Source organism: Miniopterus schreibersii (genome assembly GCF_964146895.1).
Source record: "Miniopterus schreibersii genome assembly, chromosome: 2".
Taxonomy (NCBI): domain Eukaryota; kingdom Metazoa; phylum Chordata; class Mammalia; order Chiroptera; family Miniopteridae; genus Miniopterus; species Miniopterus schreibersii.
Window position 1 is genome coordinate 166466785 of NC_138102.1, and position 23486 is coordinate 166490270.

A 23486-nucleotide genomic window follows, 5' to 3' on the forward strand; every position below is an offset into this window, starting at 1 on the left:
TTATCACAATGGAAGTCATGTTATTTCAATTTAAAGCTTTATGAAGCCATAATTTAATATCTTAAATGATGTTGTTATGTTGTTTGTTTACTCTGATTATCTTTCTCTTCCAGGAGCTATTTGGGGTCTTTGGCTTTTTCTCCCTCCTCTGGCCTCTGAGTCCCCTAAAATCAGCAGCTATTGTTACTTGTTTTGTCTTAGTTTTATTTACTCTTGTGTTTGAAATCAACCTTTGGAGTACTTTAAGAAGCATTAAGCCTATGTGTGATGTAAAGCACGTGTCTGTCACTGTGTCAATGGCATACCAGATGACAAGCTGTTAATTCCATGTCCCATGAAAAAAAACACCTGGTTCGATGTCCTCTCAGATGCAAGGTCTATCACACTCTATGATTTAGGATTACAGAGGACCTGTTTTGCATGCATGTTTAGTTTGGATACTAATCCTCTGAGGCCAGAAAGATAAACAAGTCCTCCTGACACCACACAAGAAGGATGGCGCCACCTTTCCTCTGTGGAGTGCAATAATATCAAGAGACTTGGCCCTTGTCGTGAACTACAGATAGCTGAATCTTCCCCTAAAGTTTCTGTTCTATAAATCTCTTAACTAGTACAGAAGTGAGCAAATGCATCATCTCTTCTCCTCATTGGAACCCCATAAGAGTTTTGGACATATACATACATTCAGTGTTCTGCCTGTGCTAGTCCATTCAGGAGAGGTATTTGATAACAGGAAATGAGGGGAAAAGACAGAATAACAGTGCATTTGGGAGGACTGAAATGGTGATTAAACAGCTGGAATTAATTGCTATAGATAGATCTCATTCCTTTTCCTTGGTTTTCTCTAAAAACTCTAATACCATGTAGAAAGAAGGCATAGATTCATGATAAGAGAAAGGAAACCAAGAAAATGGAATTTTGGAAAGATCAAAGACAAAAAAAGCTACTAGTAATTTTGTGGACCCTTAGAAAATGAACCAAAGTCAGAGTTGAGGAAACAAAAGAAGCAAGCTGATTCTCAAGATCACACCAAAGTTCCATGAATTGGCGATATCTAGTACTTCCTATGTGGAGGTATAAGTGACCTGAACACTGAAAATGTATCTAAAAATCTATGTAAGATACAGGTAGACTCCCCTCATTCTGTATTTTCTCCCCCACGTCAACCCCTTCTCTTATCCATGCTCATAAAACACTGCCTGAGGCAGTGTATTACAGGATTCATCTCCAGAGCAATTAACTGGCCAAGAGGGGGAAAAACCCCTACAAATATTGACAATGAGTTTTCCAGTGAACTGCCCTAGTCCACGAAGGCGACAATTTAACAAACCCATCTCTCATTCACTGGGGTCCCACAAATTTGATTTGGGGTCATATTCTCAAATGGGTACAGGCAACCAAGAGTCACCAGATATTTGAAGAAAACTGGCAACATGAAAGACTGAAGAAAAAATGAAACACAGGCAAGAGGAGTTTGGGAGAAGCAAAGATCACATAATGAGAAAACTTCAAACATTCTGTAAATACATGTGGAAAACATTTTTTACAGTTTCATATAAAGTTAAACATACCCGAATCCAAGCTAGAATTCTTACTTCTAGGCTGATATTTACCTAATAAAATTTCTAGAAAATGTCTACACAAAGACTGCACATTAAAGCAGCTTTATTTATACGAGCCCCAAACTGGAAGTGACTAAAATATCTACCTACAGGTGAACAGATAAATATTGTGGCATATCCATGCAATGGACTACTACTCAGCAATGAAAAGGAATTAACTACTGATCCACATAGCATGGATGAATCTCAAAAACATTATGCTTATGAAAGAAGACAGTAACGTAGCTTATATGTTGTTTGAATCCATTTATATAAAATTCTAGACCAGGCAGAATAGCCCAGGAAGGCAGAAAGTAAGTCATTGATTATCTGCTGCTAAGATTGGTGATGATGATGGTGGGGATAACTTGGAAAGCACACAGGTGCCTTTTGGGTGGTGGTATATAGGTATATATTTGTTAAGTACAATGCACTATACGTTAAAAGTGATTTAAATTACTTCAATAAAGTAATTGAAATTATACTTCTATAAAGTCGACTTAAAAATAAATTTTTAAAAAAACTATCAGAGAGATACAATTTTCCATACACACATAAGACAGAATGTTATAAAAGAAGCTTTTAGAAAACAATAATTTGTTGAAATAAAATAATACTAAGAACCCATTTCTAGAAAGGAAAATTAAAAGGCCATTTAAGAAGATCATCCATGAATTATAACAAAAGGATAAAATGATTAAAAAAAAAGGGGGGGAGGGAATAAAAAAATGAAGTTTAATATTATAAAAATAAGAAAAATTCAGAAAAGGTATAAAAACGCTGGGGGTAGATGGAGAAGATAATAAAAAAAGAGATGGTTTCCCGTAACTGAAGGACATGCGTTTACCGCCGCGTGTTTATCTTCCGTACCTCACTTGCTGAAGCTTTTCTTATTTTAGAAGATAGCCCCTCACGGTCAGGCCCAGCGTCTCCGCCCGCGCTCGAGCCCGGCCGTGGCCCCTGACGCCTCACCTGCGGCCGCCCTGCTCCCCGCCGCCGCAGCGGGGCGCTCGGGGTCCCTCGCCTCGCTCCCAGCGCCCTGGTCCAGCTCCGCTTCTGGCACTTCATGGTTTTCTTTGCAGGGGGGAAAAAGTAAAAGTGTTTTAAGAAACCACTCGTCTTCTTTTTTCTTCCTAACTATCCAGATGGTCCCAGTGTTTCTGGCTTGATTCTGATGATAGATTTTTTTTATTATTTTTTTTAAATAGACAAACTTTTTGTGAACCTTCACAAAAGTGAAATTCAAGCTGTCTACCCAGATGTGTGTAAAAGAATAAAATTCTTATAAAATAATTTTAGTAACAGCTGTTGATTATTGGGAAATAATATTGGGAACACAAGTTGCCTCTCTAGTTTTTATAAGCTCCTGAAGTCAGTTGTCTATGAGATTGATTGGATGGTGATGCCCTAATACCTCTCCTTAGATACTTACAGTGCCTTTATCCAGCATCATAGAGAAGATGAGTCTATTTGGGAAATTTGTCTCTAAAACATAATCTATCAACCTGATACTTAAAATTCTATAATCAGATTTGTTTATACAGAGTGCTTTTTCTTCATCATTTGAATGTAAAATACTTTGGGCTAAATTAGTAAATTAAAAATTCCACATATTTATAGAATATATAATTTTATATTAAGATCAAAAGGACTTAAAGTATGCAAAAGTATTAAAATATGTAAATAACAAATTATAAATAACAAAAATAGTCTCAGGAATGCACAAGAAACCATGTATCCCATAGCAATAAAGACAAATATGATCTTGATGTTTTCCAAAATCATCTTCCTACTGCTTCATTGTTATCTCTAACTTTCTAGGGACTGGATTGCTGAATAAAACAGACTGCAATTATGTGAACTGGAATTATATTATGTTGAGATAAGGAACCTTCAGTCTTATTCCTTCCTGGAAAGAAAGGTTTACAACATCCCTGAGTAGAGAAGTGGTCCTATGAGTCTCATAGCATATGTCTATTTTATATCTTTTAGCAGTTAAATACAAATCTTGGAGAGTTATTCTCATGTTATTACTGTTTTTCCTTCCCCAAATAGCCTATAATCTCTAAAAAATATAAGAAATGCTATTGTGGTGACCCCAGGATTTCCAGAGGCTTAGGACACAGTCTTTTTTTTACACACAGTAATAATCTTACAAACTAAATACGACAGACAAAACTAGGCTCTGGCATAGCGACTTCACTATGAACCAGCACTCCATAACTGATCTTAACAGCCTTGAGTTGAAGACAGGAGAACCCACCAGTAAGGTGGATAATCTCCTCTGGTCTGTCTGATCCTGCAGGGAGGATCTTACCTGTTCTCTTGAGACTGCAGCACTCCTGGAGTTGCATTGACTTAGAAGGATTTGGAAATTTGAGAGTCGCGTAAGTCACTTCCTCAGGCATCACTGGACAAATAAAGCACAATCCGGTCACTCCGTGTGCTGTGCTGCCCACTGAAGTTCACAGGAGCTGTTGTCTCTGGGTGATCTCTGCACGCAGGGACTAAGCTGAGTGAACTACCTCTCTAGAAACCAAGCAAAAAAATAGTGTCAAAAACAGAACCGTTACTTCTGCACGCATCTTATCTCCCCTTTTCTAACTTCCTCCAGTAAAACACCAAGTTGAAGAAATGGTTTTAGGAGAAAAATGTGGGTTTTAAACATAAACAATCACTTCCTTTTTAAATCTGTGGGAAAACCGAAGGGATCTCCAGACTTGAGAGTACCCTGCGGAAATACAAACACAAGCATATTTACTTCTCATATGTAAAGTTGTTAATTACATTGTGCCTGTGAGAGCAGTGTCATAATTGCATGTACTACTTAACCTACTACTAACTCCCAGAAAGCCACAGGTGAGTTAATGCTCACCAAAATTTTTTTCTTCCCTTTTTACTTCCTTTTTTTCTTGAATTGAAGAGAGCCCTGAGAAATTAAAAGCAGGATATTAATGAACAATACAAAATCAAGAAAAAAATAGTACTAAGAGAGAGCGGAGAAAAAAAACGGGAGGCTACTAAGAATTCCGGTAATTAGATACCCACCCCCTCCCTCCAGCCCCCAACAACACACACAAAGCAGCCATTGGAAAAAAGGGGATACACTTGAAAGTGACAATTCTTTCTTTGGAGTGTACCCAGCAGGTTAGGATCTGAACTCTACTTACTTGAATTCTGGGAGGAAGGTAGGGTCTGTATTTATATCAACAGAAGAGTGCAGAGTTGAAACAGGGAGAACTGCCTTGCTCATGGTCAAGATTAGTCAGTGAAGAGCATACTCACCATGTCTTGAATATCTAGCATAGTCACAACCGTATGACACATGTTCCATCAGTATCTGTAAATGGATAAATTATTAATGCATTCATAAATAATCACAGTAATGCTCAGTGGAAAGCAACCGTTAAATATTATTATTAATAAAAACACCTGTATTGACTTTCAAGAAAGACTGGGCACTGTGCAATAGGCTGACAGAGCCACCTCCCACAGAATTAAAAACAAAGGACTATGAGGAGTGAATTTAGGAAGATTATGTTATGATAACTGACACAAGGAAAAAGACATTACCTTGTACTATAGAGTTGGAAACATTTTAAAAACAGAATAGGTAAGAGATAGTAAGGAATATTCATAATTCATTGCAACCAAGTACAAATGCAATGAGCTTTTTGTTATGACAGAGGAAGAAACTGTATTCTGACTGGGGGCTAGGGGTGGAGGCAGAGACAGGGGCAGGAAATATGTGGATAACATGAGCTTTAGTGCTTTCTCTAATATTAAGTAACAGGAAAGTCTCTACGCCTCACTTTACTTGTTTATTAAAAATGAAATGGATTGACCTAAAGCTTTTAACCTATTTTTCTAAAGTTATATGATGCTCAAATTCTTCTTCCAAGGATGAATCTATCCAGTGCTTCTTTGAGGTCTTAAAGCATTTGCTTTGAGCCAGTAATTTGACTGTTTGGGTTTGGCACAGAGATAGACAAAAGTCTATGCACTTGCATAGTCACCTCATCACTATAAGACTGAGAAATGAAAAAAGAGATAAATATTAAACAAAAGGAAAAACTGAAATTCTAGACTATTCAGATAATGAAATCAGAAGACAAGTTGATGTTTCGTTCCTCTCTTCTTAACAGAAAATATTATGTTTATGATGGATAATGTCTGGATTGAAATGGGGTAAAATAAAAGCACTACAAGGATAGAAGAAACATTTCATGGTGTTGGGAAAGACAATACCTATATATTCTGATCTACCATGTTCTGATCTGCAAACCTTGAAGAAATGGAAAAGACCAAAGACTTTCACCATGAAGTTCAGAATTTTCACTGATTTCAATTTGCCCTGGAGCAATGGGCGTTTCCACCATCCTCATAAAGGTGCTTTATTAGCAGGTAATTACCCAAGGAAAAGTCGTTCAATAGTCTAATCTTCTTTCTGAAACCTCGAGTCATCCCACCCTTGCCCAATTAATTTTGTCTCCCTTGATATAAGTGCAATGCATTTCATTGCATAGGTGGATTCTACCTGTTTAACTTTGAAAAGAAAAATAAACATGTTTGCTTCTGGGTTCAGAAACCTTCACTTATTTACGCATTTATTTATTTACTCAACAATTAATTGAGGGCATATTTGTGACGCACTGTATTATTCTAAAGCAAACGATTGAAACATATCTCCTTAATGTAGTTTACATTTTACACTTAATACATTTATTTGTAAATGTGTACTTATATATTCATATTTTATATATTTTTTCAGAAAGAAGTAATATAATGTGAAGTGATAAGTGCTATGGATAAAAATGATGCCAGGTAAAAGAGGATGACAGAGCAAGGAGAGGGGCTTCTTCTAAATAGATTACTCATGAAACGCCTCTGTGGAGCTGTTTGGAGGTCAGAGAACAACAACAAAAATATTATCCTACGAAAATATGCTAACCCAATAACTTATTACTTATCTCTTTTAGTTACTGAAATCTAAAGAATCAGAATAAGTTTTTAAAGTAATTTATTTGCTCTTTAGTTTCAGAGGTTTCAGTCACTTGTAAATTCCCCCTTTTCTTATCAATTTCATCATATTTCCCTCTTTTGAGTCTCTGACCCAAACCTGACTCTTGCCACATTTGACCAAGGTGGGAAAGATGCCAAATTCTGTGTCCCCATCTTGTGTGAAGGATTAACTGATGTTCTTAGGCCCTATAGTCACTGGCCCAGTCCCAGTAACTTGACTCTTTGGTGTATTTCACTCCCAATGATTTCCGCCCCCCCCGAAATCCTAATCATGTCTTCATCACTAGCCATACTCACACTGACTAATTTATAAACATGGCACTAGCTAAAAATAATACCAATCCAGCAAAATAAGGAAGAAATGCAAAAAACTGACAGATGTGAGACCTGGCTAATAGTGGACAATGCCCAGGAGAGCAGTGACAAATGTCCCAGGATGAATATTGTAACAGTTCTTGCAAAACACTGGTCCAGGATGAAGTAAGAGGACTGAGAACTCTAAGAAGAACTCAGAGAAAACAACACATAAATTTGAAATGACTGAAAAATTAATGAGGCATAATAAGATAATTGCATTTGAAATTTATGCTGAGGATATTGCCCTGTAAGTGGCATATTGGAGATGCAGAGAAACATTTGTAATCACTACATTGGAATTGATCATTATGCAATAATAATATAGTAAATAAATAAATGCATTTTAAAATTTACTCTTAAAATCAACCAATGGTAAAATCATGAAATAATTATGGAGCATACACATACTTCAGTACAGTAAACCCTTGGCTTTACGGACCTCGATTTAACAGACTTTGGATTTAATGGACAGGATTTCCAGTTCATATGTCTTATGTGAAAATTAATACCCCGTTAATTTTAAAATGACTTTAACCAAAATTTGCTTAAAATTAAATTAACAGGCTATTTTTTTGGTTTTTTGTTATTCACTGTTATTTTTAACAAATTTTAGCAAATGGGCCATATATTGGAAAAAACACTGTAGTAATTTTGCCGACATAAAAACATGTAACATATCTACAGCTATAGTCTACATATTTAAATCCAAGAGTCACTGCTCATAAATAATGTTTGGCGAGTGATTAGCATGTGATCACACTGCATCGAATGTGGTAATTTTTCTGTTGTCACGTGACGTGAGTTTCTGCAGCAGTTTTAACACCTGCCAGCTAATGTTCCCCGATGCACTAAGCCACACCCCAGCCCTGTGCATTTGTTTCTTCCTGGTGGCTGGTGAATACATGCATTTATTAGATCTAGTCTGTATAAATTTAAAATTACTGTAACACCTATAGAAAAATTTTCTGTTAAATTAAACTTTTCGTACATAGTTAGTTTAAATTATAACCTTCAGGCCCACTCAAGCTGTTTCTAGTGGCTTTTCCATATGAATGTCCTGTCTAGGCTCATGCTTCAGATATTCCTAAAATCTCTAAAACAAGCAGCACCTGGCCACAGTGAGCATTGTACCTCTCACTGAGCCCAGCACTAACAGCAGCCAGCGCTGATTCACAGCTTGGCCTCTGCTGGGCACCTCCAAACCCAGCACAAGAAGCATCCATCTGCAGATCACTTTGTAGCTTATGCCGGGTGGCCCTGAGCAGAACACAGGTGGTGGCTGACCTTAGTCTGCACACTCAGGAGGCCCCAGAGCCAGCACACGCGGTGGACAGCTTCAGACCATGTTGAAGCACCACCACCCAATCACCTGCACAAATTACATACTCAAGGGGTAGACTCAGTGGGCACTAGAGCCCTGCTAAAGTAAGTACTGCTCAGTGTGGTGGGCCCCTACACAGCTGATCCTCCATGGTGGTTGGAGGTCAGTGGTCAGTGGTCACAGACAGTCCTTGAAGCTGACCAGCCTGGGTAAATCCCTCCCACTGATGTGCCAACAGCAATCAAAACTCAATTACAACAGAAAGATGTACAGCCCACATGGGGGGCACACCTTGAGTACCCAGCTTGAGTGATCAGAGAGGCTGTCCCATGGAAACCTAAGGATACCTACTACATTAGGCCACACTACCAAGCCTGGGAGATGTAGCAGCTCTATCTGATACATAGAAACAAACACAGGAAGGCTGCCAAAATGAGGAGACAAACATGTTTCAAACAAAAAAAGAACAAAACTCCAGAAAAAGAACTAAACAAAATGGAGAGAAGCAATCTACTAGGTGCTGAGTTCAAGGCACTGGTTATAAAGATGCTCAATGAACTTAGTGAGAACCTCAACAGAATAAAAAAGAACCAATCAGTGATGAAGGATACACTAACTGAAATAAAGAATAATTTATAGGGAATCAGAAGTAGATCAGATAAAGCCAAGAATCAAATCAGTAATTTGGCATATAAGGAAGCAAAAAACACCTACTCAGAACAGCAAAAAGAAAAAAAAAATTCAAAAAAATAAAGGTAGTGTAAGCAACCTCTGGAACAATTTTAAGGGTACCAACGTTTGCATCATGGGGGTTCTAGAAGGAGAAGAGAGAGAGCAAGAAATTTAAAACCTATTTGAAAGCATAATGACAGAAAACTTTCCTAACCTGGTGAAGGAAATAGGCATACAAGTCCAGGAAGCACAGAGAGTCCCAAACAAGATGAACCCAAAGAGGCCCACAGCAAGACACATCATGATGAAAATGCCAAAGGTTAAAGACAAAGAGAGAATCTTAAAAGCAGCAAGAGAAAAGCAGTTAGTTACCTACATGGGAGCTCCCATAAGGATGTCAGCTGATTTCTCAACAGAAACTTTGCAGAGCAGAAGGGATTGGCAGGAAATATTCAAAGTGATGAAAAGCAGGGGCCTACAACCAAGATTACTCTACCCTGCAAATCTATCATTTAGAATTGAAGGACAGATAAAGAGCTTCCCAGACAAGAAAAAGCTAAAAGAGTTCATCACCACCAAAGCAGCATTATATGAAATGTCAAAGGGTCTTCTATAAGAAGAAGATAAAAAACATGAACAACAAAATGGAAAAAAAAAAATCTATCAACAATTGAATCTAAAAATCAAAATAAATGAACAAACAGAACAGAAACAGACTCATAGATACAGAGAATATTTTGACAGTTGCCAGAGGGAGGGGTTTGAGGGATGAATGAAAAAGGTGAAGGGGTCAAGAAGTACAAATTAGTTGTCACAGAATAGTCATGGGGATGTAAAGCACAGCATAGAGAATATAGTCAATATTCTAATAATTCTGTGTCAGATGGGTACAGGATATATCAGGCTGATCATTTAGCAAGTTATATAATGTCTAATCATTGGGGTGCACATCTGTAACTAATATAATATTGTATGTCAACTGTAATTAAAAAAAAAAGTGACAAAAATAAAAAATAAAGATATACTCAAATGGGAAAACTGTGTCAAACATATTTGTTCCAGTTCCTATTGTGTAACAGCAGCCCTACTTTCTCCTTTTGATCAGTCATTTGCTCATTCCAAAAGTCATTCATCCCAAGAGATGTGCCCCTTGGGTGAAAGGACTAGTTTCTTAGGGACTAGTTTCTCTAAACCCATAGAACTCAGGGTTAGCCTGACAGAAGGCACTCATTTCCCTAACTGGTCTTTGGAAATGATGGTAAGCAGGGTCACTCCTGCTTCTGCCCTATGTTTCCAAATCCATGTACTCTACCTACCAAGGACACAGCACCATATAAAGGTTATTTAAAGCATATGCTGTATTTAAAGCATATGCTGTATCTTGGAAGATGGCAACATGTTGTCATAAGTATTAACTTTGAGCTGGCTCTCCATCTGTGCTTTCAAACAGCCCTCAGTCCCTTTCATTGCTCGATCTACCTCCAGCTTTATGTTGCTTTAGTTTGTGATATGACAAGTGCATTTCATGGTCAATTGCCCACTTTCTCTATCTCTATGTTAGAATGTGTGTCCCTGGTCAAACATGAGGTTTTGTAGGGTTTCATTCTAGTTGATCAAATATTCTCTAAATTCATGGATATTAGTCCTGGCTGACACCCTGTAGACAGGACAAGCAATTCCTTCTCTCTCCCTCTCTTTCTCTCTCTCTCTCTTTTTTCCAAAATGGAAATCAATCTGTGTTACCAGAATAAGCCCCAACTGGCCATGATTTATTACTCTCTATATAGTCCTAGATTTGATTTTCCATAAGGTTGATATTTACCTTGTTTATGTCTGGAAAAACAAGAAAAGGTTACTTTCATTTTCACAGTTCTCACCCAGAACACTGTATCGATGCTTAGTATTATCTGGCCTGTATCTAAATGATATGGTTTGGCTTAGGTATGACTTTAGGTTTCTTTTACTTAGAAAATGAGGAGAAAGAGGAAATTTGAAAATGTGAATTGTTAGGAGAGAGGCAGAAATTTAGTTTCACAGAAGCTTTATTCCATTTGTGTGATCCAAAATATGTATGTTCCCTAGAGTTGCTAAGGCAAAATAATTACAGTAACTGCATTCATCCATCTGGTTCTTCATTCATTAGTGAGCTCTCAATCTTCACTGGATCAGCTAACTTCTCACACATAATATATTTTTTCTGAGTGCAGAGTGAAAGGTAAAGAACTGTATATCTTATGTATCCACAATACATTCTACCACTTAAGGCACTTGTGTTTTTTGTAAACCTGAAAGAGACAACAAAGATTTACACTAGGTTAGTCAAACAGTTGAAACATATTCACACACACAAAAATTACTTTTCAGTATGTCATTGCTCCTAGGTTCTGCATTGTCTAAAATAAATTTTAATTATTATTCAGAATATTGAGAGTATCCAGATTACTCATTTTTATTGACATATATATAATGTCAAACATGGCCTCATTTTCTTTCTCACATCTGGAATATTTGCTGCTCTTTCAGACATAGCACCTCCCTTCCCTAATACCTAATATGACTTAGAATAATGCAATTCCATTAGATTCTCTAGTCTGACTGGCTCAAGTAGTAAATCTTTGGCACTGTCCTCCTCAAATGTTTTTCATAATCACCAAAACCAAGAATTAGCGTAATGTATGATGCCTTAAACTTGACATCATCTCCAAGTAACATATCCCTCTAGCAGCTTTTCAGAGATATTTACTCTGAAGTTCTGATTTATTACCAGCCCCTAATATAAGATTACTGGTCAGGGATTATGCATTAAGATAAACTTGTAAATTGAAAATATTATCCTTTGGAAAAAATGTAGTATTAATAATTGAGCTGATAAATAATAATCATTAATCAATAAATAAGTTCATCAATTAAATTTTCAAAAGTAAAAATTCCTATTTGAGGTGACATAATACAGATGTCATTGACCACACCCCTTTCCAGAAACAAGCTCAAAAATAACAATGAGAGTAAAAAACAAAAGGGAATCATATATACATACCTATGTAATTATCTATTATATACAAATGTAATGCATTATATATACATATGTTATTATATAATTTTTAATTCAGTATTATTTCTTTATAGTTAGAAATATATATATTATGTTCCCAGCCCATTATAGATTACCTTCCCATCAGCAAAAATTGCAAATAAACACATGGACATTCTACTTTTTCAAAACAAGGTCCCATCTATCCTCTCCCGATACACACCCTACCTTTTCCCCTAGTCCTTCACTCCAAGTGGGATATTTGGACTACATACCCTTTCCTCCTCTGTTGGTACTTACCTTCTCCCCTGTTCTGTCCCATGGCTGCAACTACCAAAGATAGAGCTGCCTTTTCCTTTTGAGCCACATTCCTACACCTACTATTTCTACCTGAAGGAAAAAAACCACCAAAACAAAACAACACAACACAAAAAGCAATCAAAACTTCTATTTGCTGTCTGGCACAAGGTAGTGAGTGTGCAGGAATCTCAGTTTAGATTCAGAGCAGCAACACCCCAGCACAGTCACCCTGAGTTCACTCCAGCTTGATGTGTCCTCAACAAACATACGTGTATAAATTCCTGGGCTTGCAACAGTAGCTAACAGGTTAAGACTCTGGTTTCTTTCTTTAGTCTAATCTTGTCTGCTTCCAAGATGGAACGGTTTATAAACTACAAGTAAAATTTTGACATTACTTTCATGTAAGTTTTTCCCCCCATTACAAGCACAACAAATACAACATATGGATCCATTTATAATCACATTTTTAATACATTACACAACAAAATATTTTATATATAGCATGTATGCAATATACCAAGCCCAAGTTCATTTTATTCTCTTTACTAGAAATGCTCTTCTAGTCTGTCTCTAGAATTTCCATTCAAAAATGGCCATTTCAAATGTCAGTTATAACACAAATTTCAAAGCTAAAATTTATATTCTGTTATCCTGACTGAAGCATTTTCATGTCCTATTCTTTTTATCTGTAGATTTTAAAAGTTAGTCTAATCATACCATTAATGGTTAAGTAACTACGGACAGAATCAATTATTCATTCATTTATGAATCCCAGCATTTAGCATCATTTTAAGTACATGTTAGAGCCCACTGAATTTTGTTGGCTTCTAGAATCTCTTAGATAAAAGCACTATTCATAGAAATTCTCCCTTATTTGGCTACTATAAGTTTGTTAGTGACTTGCCAAGATAATGGGAAGACATTTGTGACACTTCTTGCATTATTAGATACATTAAAGAAGACTTATGGAAAAGAATGCTTTACGGATGCAATTTCAATTGAAGCCAGTTTTAATTGTAACCTACAATGCTCCTGAGGAAAACTCCTTAATCAAATCATCTAGAAACATTCAATAAGCCTAAAGACTTACCAGTCAGAGGAGAAAATTGTTTCATCCAACTCCTTGTAATACATGTCATCTTTTCCGGGAGATAATCCTAGCCAATAGTCATATAACCTCTGGGACCTTATAAATTTCTACAGGAAATAGAGATGGTTTGTTAAAATAACGGTCTCCTATTTCCGAATATTACCGCACAACATAATTTCTTATAAATAACTGCCTTAAAGTAACACTTTTAACATTATACTACTAGTTTTCAATGTCATTAAAGAAAATTGAGGCAGTATTTTCCATGATAAGGTTTCTTCCAGCATTTATACATGAGTTACTGTCTCACATGAAGAAGGACCTGCCAATCCATTCATAACCTTAATTTCGGGTCAATGAAGTTCACAAACTTCAGGATTCAAGTACTGAGCAGTAAATATTCAGCCTAGGGGCAAAGAGGTGGCTAATCACTATAAACATATGTTAATAGAAACAGAAAAAGTAAAATGTAGCAAAGAGAAAAATGTAGCAAAGTCAGATGAGAGTGATTATAGAATAGAACTTAAAACCAGTCCAGAGTTTTGTAGCCAGCGTAGCATTTTTTTCCAGACATTTTTTGAATAAATAACCATGAATGGATTGTTTGAGGAAGATCACATGAGGAAGAGTTATGGATTGATTTCCCCCTGTTTTATGGAGGAGAAAGGTGTTTGACTAGGGAAGCTGAGACTCTTGGGAAAATGAATTTTTGGCTTCAAAAATAAATATGTGATTACCATTTGAGAGGCCAGAAATGTTGAGTAATAAATTAAATATGGAGATACTATTTAGATATTAAGAAAAAATAAATATATAAACAAATCTGGAAAACTCACTTTTTCTTGGACCCAGGAACTCTGTGTAATACATCTGCTTGGCACTTGCCTTTGCCACCCCATCTTAATTCTGCTTTCTTATATACATTTTGTCCAAACTATCTTCTTATACTAGTGTATGCTGGCTTTTTCTCTTAGTTAAAAAAAAAAATACAAAATATTGCAAATGAAGAATCTCTTCCTTTGTACACTTTCTGGAATTGGTAAACCTCAGGAATAATTTCCAGATCTTCTGTTTTTAGATAAATGTTCATAAATTGTGTCCTGAAAGTTGATCCTAGTTTGGAAAAGCTTATGGACCCGAATCTGAGTGCCCCATATCTACGGCATCTGCCCAGACTCTCAGATTCTATTGATGCTAAGGTCCTAAGCTAAAGTTTTATGTGCTTTACCTTGGCTATCTGAGATAAATGCGCCAAGTCTCAGTCACCTCATACTCCAGAATCATGTCTGGATGAACACAGATCTTCCCTAACATGTCTCACTCCTACTTCTTCTATCTTGGATCTTGGAGAAAGTGACTTCCCTCCCCACAAGCAGAGATCCATAAGACCTTACCAATATGCTTTTGTTCTTAATTTTCACCAGGCTGGCATTGTAAGTAGAACATGTCGTGACACTCTCTTGCCAATTCTCATACTTCCGAAGTACCACATAACAGCTGTTCTCATGCCACATCCATTCCTTTGGACAAGGTTTACATTTGTGTTCTGGAAGAGGGAGGTCATTTCATTTGGTGTGTTTGATAATCTTCATCATTCCCATTGTCCTCTATGTTAAATTACCCAAATTTACTTGTCCTGTTTCTTTGTACATCAAGGGTGAAGAAAATGAATCTTGTGTTCCAGGGCCCCATATACCACTACAATGTGTCTAAAACACACATTTCATTTCAAATCACATTGAACAGCACATTTCAAATCAAACGTGTATATTCCAGTATATTTTTCTACCACGGGGGCCCTAAATAATGACTGATTATTTCCTTCTCTCTTTGTCATTTTTTGTATTACTACATGGTAATAAAGGCTAATCACAAGAAGCATTGGGTGGTGAGAATCAACCCCACAAACCTATATCAATCCTGCTTTCAACTACACTATTTCTAGCTCTGACTTGTTGAATATTTGGGAGACTTTGCAAGGGCACAAATAACATAATTTTGTTATAATAGCTATAGAAAATGTTAGAGATATTAAAGGGCAAATTCCTCCAAATTCCAAGGGTAAGGCCTAACTTTATTTTCTCTTGACTCACTAAAAATTCACTAAAATTTAGGAATGAGGTCACCTATAAAAAGATATCCTTTCTTCCTAGCTTGTATTGACTTGGTACCCAGAAAAACCTACTATATGTCAGATTAGAGAAACTGTATATTGTTTAATATTCATTAAGTTACTATCATCCTCTGTAATTTTGGGGCCTATATTATTACTACTTTTTCTGTTTTTCTTTTAACTGCAAGAAATATCAAGTACTCTGTCAATCACATTTAATTCCTTCCTCCAAGTAATGTCTTCCTAAGGAAAGACTGATTCTCAAGTGATTCCTATGTTTATCTAATAAATAACTCAGACAGGAATCTAAGATTACCTGTTTTTTTCCTATATAGTTCAAAACATAATTTGGTGGCCATTTCTTTCAGTGTGACAGAGAGGTTCCCGATCTTCTTGAAACTATCCGCATTATTTGTTAGTTGTAGAGAAACGTTCCTCTGAAGTTCATCATTGAAATTTTGTAGCTCTTTCAATTTTTCCATTTGTATTTTTGAAGTTAGGTAATCTCCAGATTAAAAAAAAAAGATTAAAAAATTTAATCTCAAGATATATCCATCACTTCCTTTTTGCTGAAATAGTATTAAGAATATTAAAGTTCTAGGGAAGCATTCATTTCACAAGAGTGAGGGAGAGTAAGTTTCTTCCTGTAATGACTTAGTTATAAGTCCCCTTTTTGTTTATATCTCACTTATAATCATTCCAAAGCCTCAGTAAATTTCCTTGTGAAACTCATGCAATTCTAGATGTCTTTCCATTCAATCAAAACATGGGTGGGTCGGTTGGAGCATCGTCCTACACACCAAAGGTTTCGGGTTCAATTCCCACTCAGGGCACATACCTAATTTGTGGGTTCAATCCCTGGTCAGGGTGAGTGCTGGAGGCGACCGATCGATGTTTCTCTTTCACATCAAAGTTTCTCTGTCTCTCCCTCTGTCTCTCTATCTCTCTCACTTCCTCTCTCTCTAAAATCAATAAACATACCCTCAGGTGAGGACTAAAAAACCAACAAACAGAAAACCATGGGTAATACATACATATTGTTCCTAAGACTCCCATTCCAATCAGCAGCAGAAGACACAGAAGAGTCACAGCCAAGGTTCTTGGATGCCATACATTGGAGGGACTAGGAGGTGCTGTGGAAAGCAAAATTAGCAAAGAGGCTTGGAAATGGTATATATCTTAATTTGATCGATCGATCGATCGATTCATTCATTCATTCATTCATTCATTCATTCATTCATTCATTCATTCATTCATTTTGCTTTTTTTTTTTTTCCTAACATGTCTCTGGTAAAGGAATGAAACTCAAGGACATTTTTATATACCTTTTTAAAAGAATATGTCAGGCCCTAGCCAGTTTGGCTCAGTGGTTGGAATGTCGACCCGCCGAAGGGTCCTGGGTTCAATTTCCACCAAGAGCATGTACCTCGGTTGCAGGCTCGGTCCCCAGCCCTGGTTGGGGTGGGTGCAGGAGGCAACCAATTGATGTGTCTCTCTCACATCGATGTTTCTCTCTCTCTCCCCTTTCCACTCTCTCTGAAAAGCACTGGAAAAAATATCCTCCGGTGAGGATTAAAGAAAACCAAAAAAACAAAAACGAGAACATGTCAAGAAACAGTAAAAAACATTTTGTTAGCTGTTTTGCATGCAAACCAGTTTTCGAGGAGAGGTTGTTAATTGGTAGGCTGATTCAAGAGACAGAGGCAAAATGGAATTTGAAAGAGAGAAGGGAGTAAACCAATCAATCTGGATACAATATATTTTTTTCTGTAAAAATTGGAGAAGCTGGCAGTTAACGGAGAGGTCTATCTGGGTATTCCTTCCTTGAGTGGACAATTGTGGGATATCAAAGAAAATTTCAGGTATCCATGCTCTCCCCAGAAAATCATGGCTGTGGAATGTAAATGAGAGGTTGTCTCTTTGTAATGTCTCTGGGTGTCCTCACATCAGCCAGATCTTAGGCCAAATCTACATCATTTCATCCTTAAAGTGTTTTAATGTTTTATAAAGCAACAGACTTTCATTGAATGCTTTCTTTTTACTGAAGAGTAAAGTCCAACGCAGACAATTTCCCCATTTAAGAAAACATGATTTATGAATTTTACATTATAAATTAATTATTGTACATCAATAAAATCAGAAAGGAAAGAGATGTTAGAACTAATACCACAGAAATACAAAGAGTCGTAAGTGACGACTGCGAACAATTACATGTAAACAAGTTGGACAAACTAGAAAAATGGATAAATTCCTAGAAACATACAACCTACCAAGACTTAATCATAACAAAACAGAAAATTTGAACAGATTTATTACTAGTAAGGAGATTGAGTTAGTAATAAAAAAAAAAAAATCTCCCAACAAACAAAAGTCCAGGACCAGACAACTTTCCTGGAGAATTTTACCAAATATAAAATGAAAAGTCAACACCAATCCTTCTCAGACTCTTCCAAAAAAAATCAGACAAGAGGAACAATTCCAAACTCACTTTGTCTGCTGATACCAAAAGCAGACAAAGATACTACAAGAAAAGAAAATTACAAGCCAATACTCCTGATGACCATAGATGCAAAAAATCCTGAACAAAATATTAGCAAACTGAATTCAACAATAATTTAAAAAAACATACACCACAATCAAGTGAGATTTATTCCAAGGAGGCAAAGATGGTTCGTTCAACTTCTACACATCAGACAATGTGATACGGCACATTAACCAAAAAAGGGTGAAAATCACATGATCATCTCAATAGATGCAGAACAAGCGTAGTACAAAATTCAACATTGATTTTTGATAAAAACTCAACATAGTGGGTATGGAGGGAATGTACCTACATAATAAAGACCATATATATATATATATATATATATATATATATATATATATACACACACATATATATATACATACATATATATATATATACACACATATATATATATATGATAAGCCCATAGCGAACATCACACTTAATGGTGAAAAGCTAAAGACTTTTCTTTTAAAATCAGGAACAAGACAAAGCTGTGCACTCTCGCCACTCTTATTCGACATAGTACTGGAAGCCTGAGCCGCCCAAATTGGAAAGGAAGAAGCACAACCGTCACTGTCTGCAGATGTGATATTATATAGAGAAAGCCTTCACCATTAAAAAAGCTGTTAGAACTGACAAACAAATTCAGGAAAGCTCCAGGATACAAATTCAATACACGAAAATCTGTTGCATTTCTATACACTAATAATGAACTATCAGGAAGAAATATTAAGATAACAATCCCATTTACAACGGCATAAAAAAGAACTAAGTACCTAGGACCAAATTCAACCAAGGAGGTGAAAACCTGTGTGTTGAGGACTACAAGATATTACAGAAAGAGTCGAAGAGAACACAAATAAGTGGAAAGATGTTTTGCGTTCATGGATTGAAATAACGAATATTGTCAAAACGTCCAGGCTACTCAAGCAAGATGCAGAATCAGCACAATCCTTATCAAAATGCTAACGACAGTTTTCACAAAAGTTGAACAAACAATGCTAAAATTTGGATAGAACCATAGGAGACCTCAAATAGCCAAAGCAATCTTAAGAAAGAAGAACAAAGCTAGAGACATCACACTGGTTTCAAAGCACAATGGAAGTTTTTCAAGGAAAAAACACAGTGCATCAAAGGGATATAGACAAGATAGTGAGGGCAGATATTACATAATATAATGTTCACATTACATAATACAGACTTTAAGCTGGATAGTAAAAAAATTACACAAAATTCAGACATGAGTAAAGCATGGTTTCAAGATTTCTAGAGAGTCAAAAAATTTCTGAAGTTGAAATTTAGGATAAGATGAATTAGTAGGACAGGAGAGGAGTTGGAATGTGATAGGACATAAAAAAGACAATTGTAGGTATATTAAGTGAATGTTCTCATCCTGTTGCACTGCAAAGAAAGAGAAACACACGGAAATAAGACAGAAAATATTGCAAAACCCTTAGTTGCTCCTTCTTTAAAAGAAGTCTGTATGAAAGGAAAATCTCACAGAATTGAGCTGTTTTCTTTCTCAAGATTCACCATGATGATGATAAATACATCCAAGATCTAACAAAAAATTGTATTTGTGGTAAAGTTAGCATTTCAAAGAACATGCCAACTTGGGGGGAAAGTGAGAAGTTAAAACTAATACGTGAGAAATCTTCTATCACTCCCCGCTCATAATGTCACTGTTTCTATAAACTTCCTGAGTTCTCCATAACTACTGTTTATGCTGTTTTTAAGTCAAATACATTGAGTTCAAGCATGGGTACGCTTGGGCAGATTTCACCCAGAAGGCCAGGAGGCAGGAGGTAGGAGCTATATATAATAAGAGGAATATAGGATTATAAGTAGGATGGAGATTAAAGTATATTTTACTGAAGTATAAGCTGGAGGTCCGCACAGGTAGTCCGTTTCTATTACGATTTCAATTAGATTGGAAGAACACAAAGCTTCCAGGTAAAGTGTGGTTTTGAATGTTTTATGCCCCAATATATCCTTGTCTCTTTTCTTCCTTTAGTCCTTGACGTATCCTTTTATTTAACTGAAACTCTTCTGTGTTTTCATAACTTGGAAGAAGATCTTCAAGAGAAGTTGGAGAAGTAGTAGGGTAACATATGCCTGACTTGGTAGAAAATCAAATTAAATCCTTTAAAGGTATCTCTATCTGTGTGTCTGTTTCTGTCTCTCTCTTTTACACACACACAAGCATTTTCTCATAAAAAGGAACATAAAAAATATGACTTTTCTGGACAACATATGTTCCTTGTTCCGTGGCTTCCTTTCATGGGGGAAAAACAACATTTCACAATCCAGCCACAGGAAAATACTATCTTATCTTAATTATCTTCAGTGTGATATTAAAAAATAGGAAATTTGTAAAAGATTGAGTATCCAAGACACTGATCAATGCCTTTAAAAACCCTTTGTAATAATTTTATATGAACACTTTTGGTACCTTTTTTAAAAATGGGAGATTTAATTAAAATTTCTATTTGAAAAATCATTGTCAATTCACTACTATCTAAGGCGCAGGGCTGCTACACTTACACTTCTACCACCGTCAATATTTCTACCATCTTACAAAACATGCATAGCTTAGAATCTTACCTTTTACACCAACTTGGTCAAACTCCTGAATATTTTCTATCCTGGTGGAGTCCTGGAATTTTAGATCTGCATAAGTAACTTCTTCAGACATTGATGGCTTTGAAAAGAAAGCTTGACGAACTTAAAAAAAGAAAAGAAAAAGATGAAGGTAAGCTAACCGTTGAATATTAAGCAGAAGCTATGATTTTGAATTCTGTTTGTAACCCAAAGGTTAAGCTTTTATTTTTAAATCTACTATGGCAACCACCCACAAGTTGACAAATGAGCTGCAATCCTACTGTGGCCTGAAACGAGAATAGAGAATTTGTATGAAAGGAAATATCTTAACACCCTTCTTCCGCTTCTCTCTTCCTTTTTTTCCATTTCTCTATGTCTACCAACTACAGAGCAGTTTGTAAAATTGTGTCTGGATATTATCAGTGCTGTGCAAGGGGGTATGAATCACCAGTGCAACACGATGCAGATATAAAAGAATTTATTGGAGACAAACTTTCAAGCAGAGAAATGATAAAAAAAAGACACAGTTCTCCAACACTCGCTCCTCTACAGAAATGGCCTGGCAAAGATGTTCTGCACATGTCACGGCAAAGGTTCTGATGGAGGGGGCTTGCCATAGTCAGGAGACTGCACGTGCACAAAGGGCACTCCCAGGGAAAGGGACAGTGTGAGCTCTACATGGCCACCTCGTTACATGTTACCTAAGATGAGATAGAATACCTAGTTTCTCCGGTAACAAGAAATATGCTAAGGGATCTGGGGCCCGGGGACCTCATTAGGGAGCCTGCACACTGATAGCCAACGCTGGTATGGTAAAGGCCCTAGAAGCAACTTTGCAGGCCAGGAAAGCGGAGATCAGCCTTGCTGTCTCCCTGCAGAGTGGCCCGGTCAGCCTGAGCCAGCTCTCAGCTAAGCCACCAAAAGAAGGAAGGAACTGAGTTACCAGGGTTATTCTGATGTTAGATGCAGCATTTCCAAGAGGCAGAGGTTCGTTCATTTCTTGATCAGGCGTGCAAGGTGGGGATTGTGGAATGATTGTTTCTGAGTAAGTTCTTTCTAATTTCATTAGTAAATCTTACTTTAAAATGTGTATTGGTACTGCCTGCCACACATACATACCATACAATGGATAGGCGTTTTGTTTGTTTGTGCTTGTTTGTTTACTAAAGAGAATATGGGAAGATTTTTTAAAGTATTTAATAAAAAAATTAACTGCTTTATTATATGTTGGAATAGACAGTAAAAATAAAATAAAATATTAGGTCCCTTTCACAAGAGCTATTAAAGAATTAAAAAAAAATCACAGATATGAAATAATTAGAAATATGTGCAACAAAAAATGAACAAAACTTTAAAACTCTTGAACAAAAAATAAAAAATAGGGAAACATGCTTTTGGGTTAAAAGTATCAATATGAAAGAAAAAAAGTCACTTCTCCTAAATGCATCTAAATATTCAGTGTCAACGTAATTAAAATACTGATAGATCCCCTCCCAAACCCCACCCTCTGTCCCGGTACTTGAAGAAAAGCTATCAAAATGTATCTAAAAAATATAACAGTGAACATCTTATCAGCCACATTTAAAGAATATGCAAAATATATAATGGTGATCTATCTCATCCTAAGCACTTTGCTAAGGCTGGTTTCATCTTTACAGCTCTGTCAACTACCATTAATATTACCCTTATTTTACAGATGGGGAACTGAGCAAGAGGTTATGTCCTTTACCCAACATCACACAGGTGAAAAGTGATAGTGTTGAGACCTGACCCAGCTGTCCTGGCTGCCTAGCGCAATACCCCCATTGGCAAGATGCCTCACATAAAAAAATAAATAAAAAGGCTCTCATTGGGGGAATAGACTAGTCCTTCTATCCTCCTTGGTGGATCAGATATTTGTATATAAAGAATGAAAACATTAGCATTTTAGAAGAAAATACACATTGGTGGATTTTTTTATTATTACCTTTGAGTGGGAAGGACCCTTAGAAACAAGACAAGAAGAGCCATTCAAAAGACTGACACAATTGACAATATAAAAGCTAAATTTGTTTATATGACAAGCTATAATACAGTAAAAATATCCATGGCAAATTGAACAAAATTATATATGTTATGTATTTCTACAGTACTGTCTCCAAGATTATACCACATTTGAGTCTTAAAAAACATTCAAGTGATTCCTCTGCTCTACCAAGCAGAGATGGTGGTGGGGCATGTCCAGTGAATTATTCATTGCCCCACTTCCTTTGCCTTGAAATGAATTTCTTTGTCAGAAGGCATGCTGTAAGGAATACCATGGAGATGAATGAGTGGCCCTGTAAATCGAAGACTAAGGGTGCTGTCAGATGCGTTGTAAGTAAGGAAGACAAATTGGTGTCTGGATCAGTGTCCCAATTATTGTTTAAAGCTTCATTTTCCCCTGTTTTGCAAATATCACACACACACACACACACACACACACACACACACACACACACAGTCTCCCTAGCTAGAGTCTCATCATCATTGCAGTCCAATCGGAATTCTTCTCTCTAATTTAACAAAATGGGCCTAACCAAATCCAAGAAAGACTATGTTTTCACTATATCCATTTGAATATTTCTTGTATATTATCTAAACTTACAGGTAAGTAGCTTTTCTGGGACATTTAGTTGGGGAGAGCAACACAGATACAGAAGCAATAGCATCTGCTTAGCTGTTCTCGCTCAGAAGTATTTGATGCCAGTGGCTACTCCTTCCTTCTTAAACAGTGTTACCTCTTGGATTCCATCTTGCCATCACTTAATGAAATTATTTTTAATTTCATTTTTTATCTCAGTTCAGAACTCTTATTTGACTCTTGAAT

General features: G+C 36.4%; 1 protein-coding gene across 1 annotated transcript; it reads right to left on the reverse strand.

Moving 5' to 3' along the window:
- Nucleotides 1-11000: 11000 nt before the first annotated feature.
- On the reverse strand, nucleotides 11001-20923 carry CLEC12A (C-type lectin domain family 12 member A). Its single transcript, XM_081129268.1, has 6 exons — nucleotides 20642-20923; nucleotides 16542-16640; nucleotides 15824-16012; nucleotides 14789-14940; nucleotides 13395-13501; nucleotides 11001-11258 (listed from the first exon to the last, which is right to left on the reverse strand). The coding sequence occupies exons 1-6, from the start codon at nucleotides 20730-20732 to the stop codon at nucleotides 11090-11092; spliced, it is 807 nt and encodes a 268-aa protein (XP_080985394.1). The 5' UTR covers nucleotides 20733-20923; the 3' UTR covers nucleotides 11001-11089.
- Nucleotides 20924-23486: the final 2563 nt, after the last annotated feature.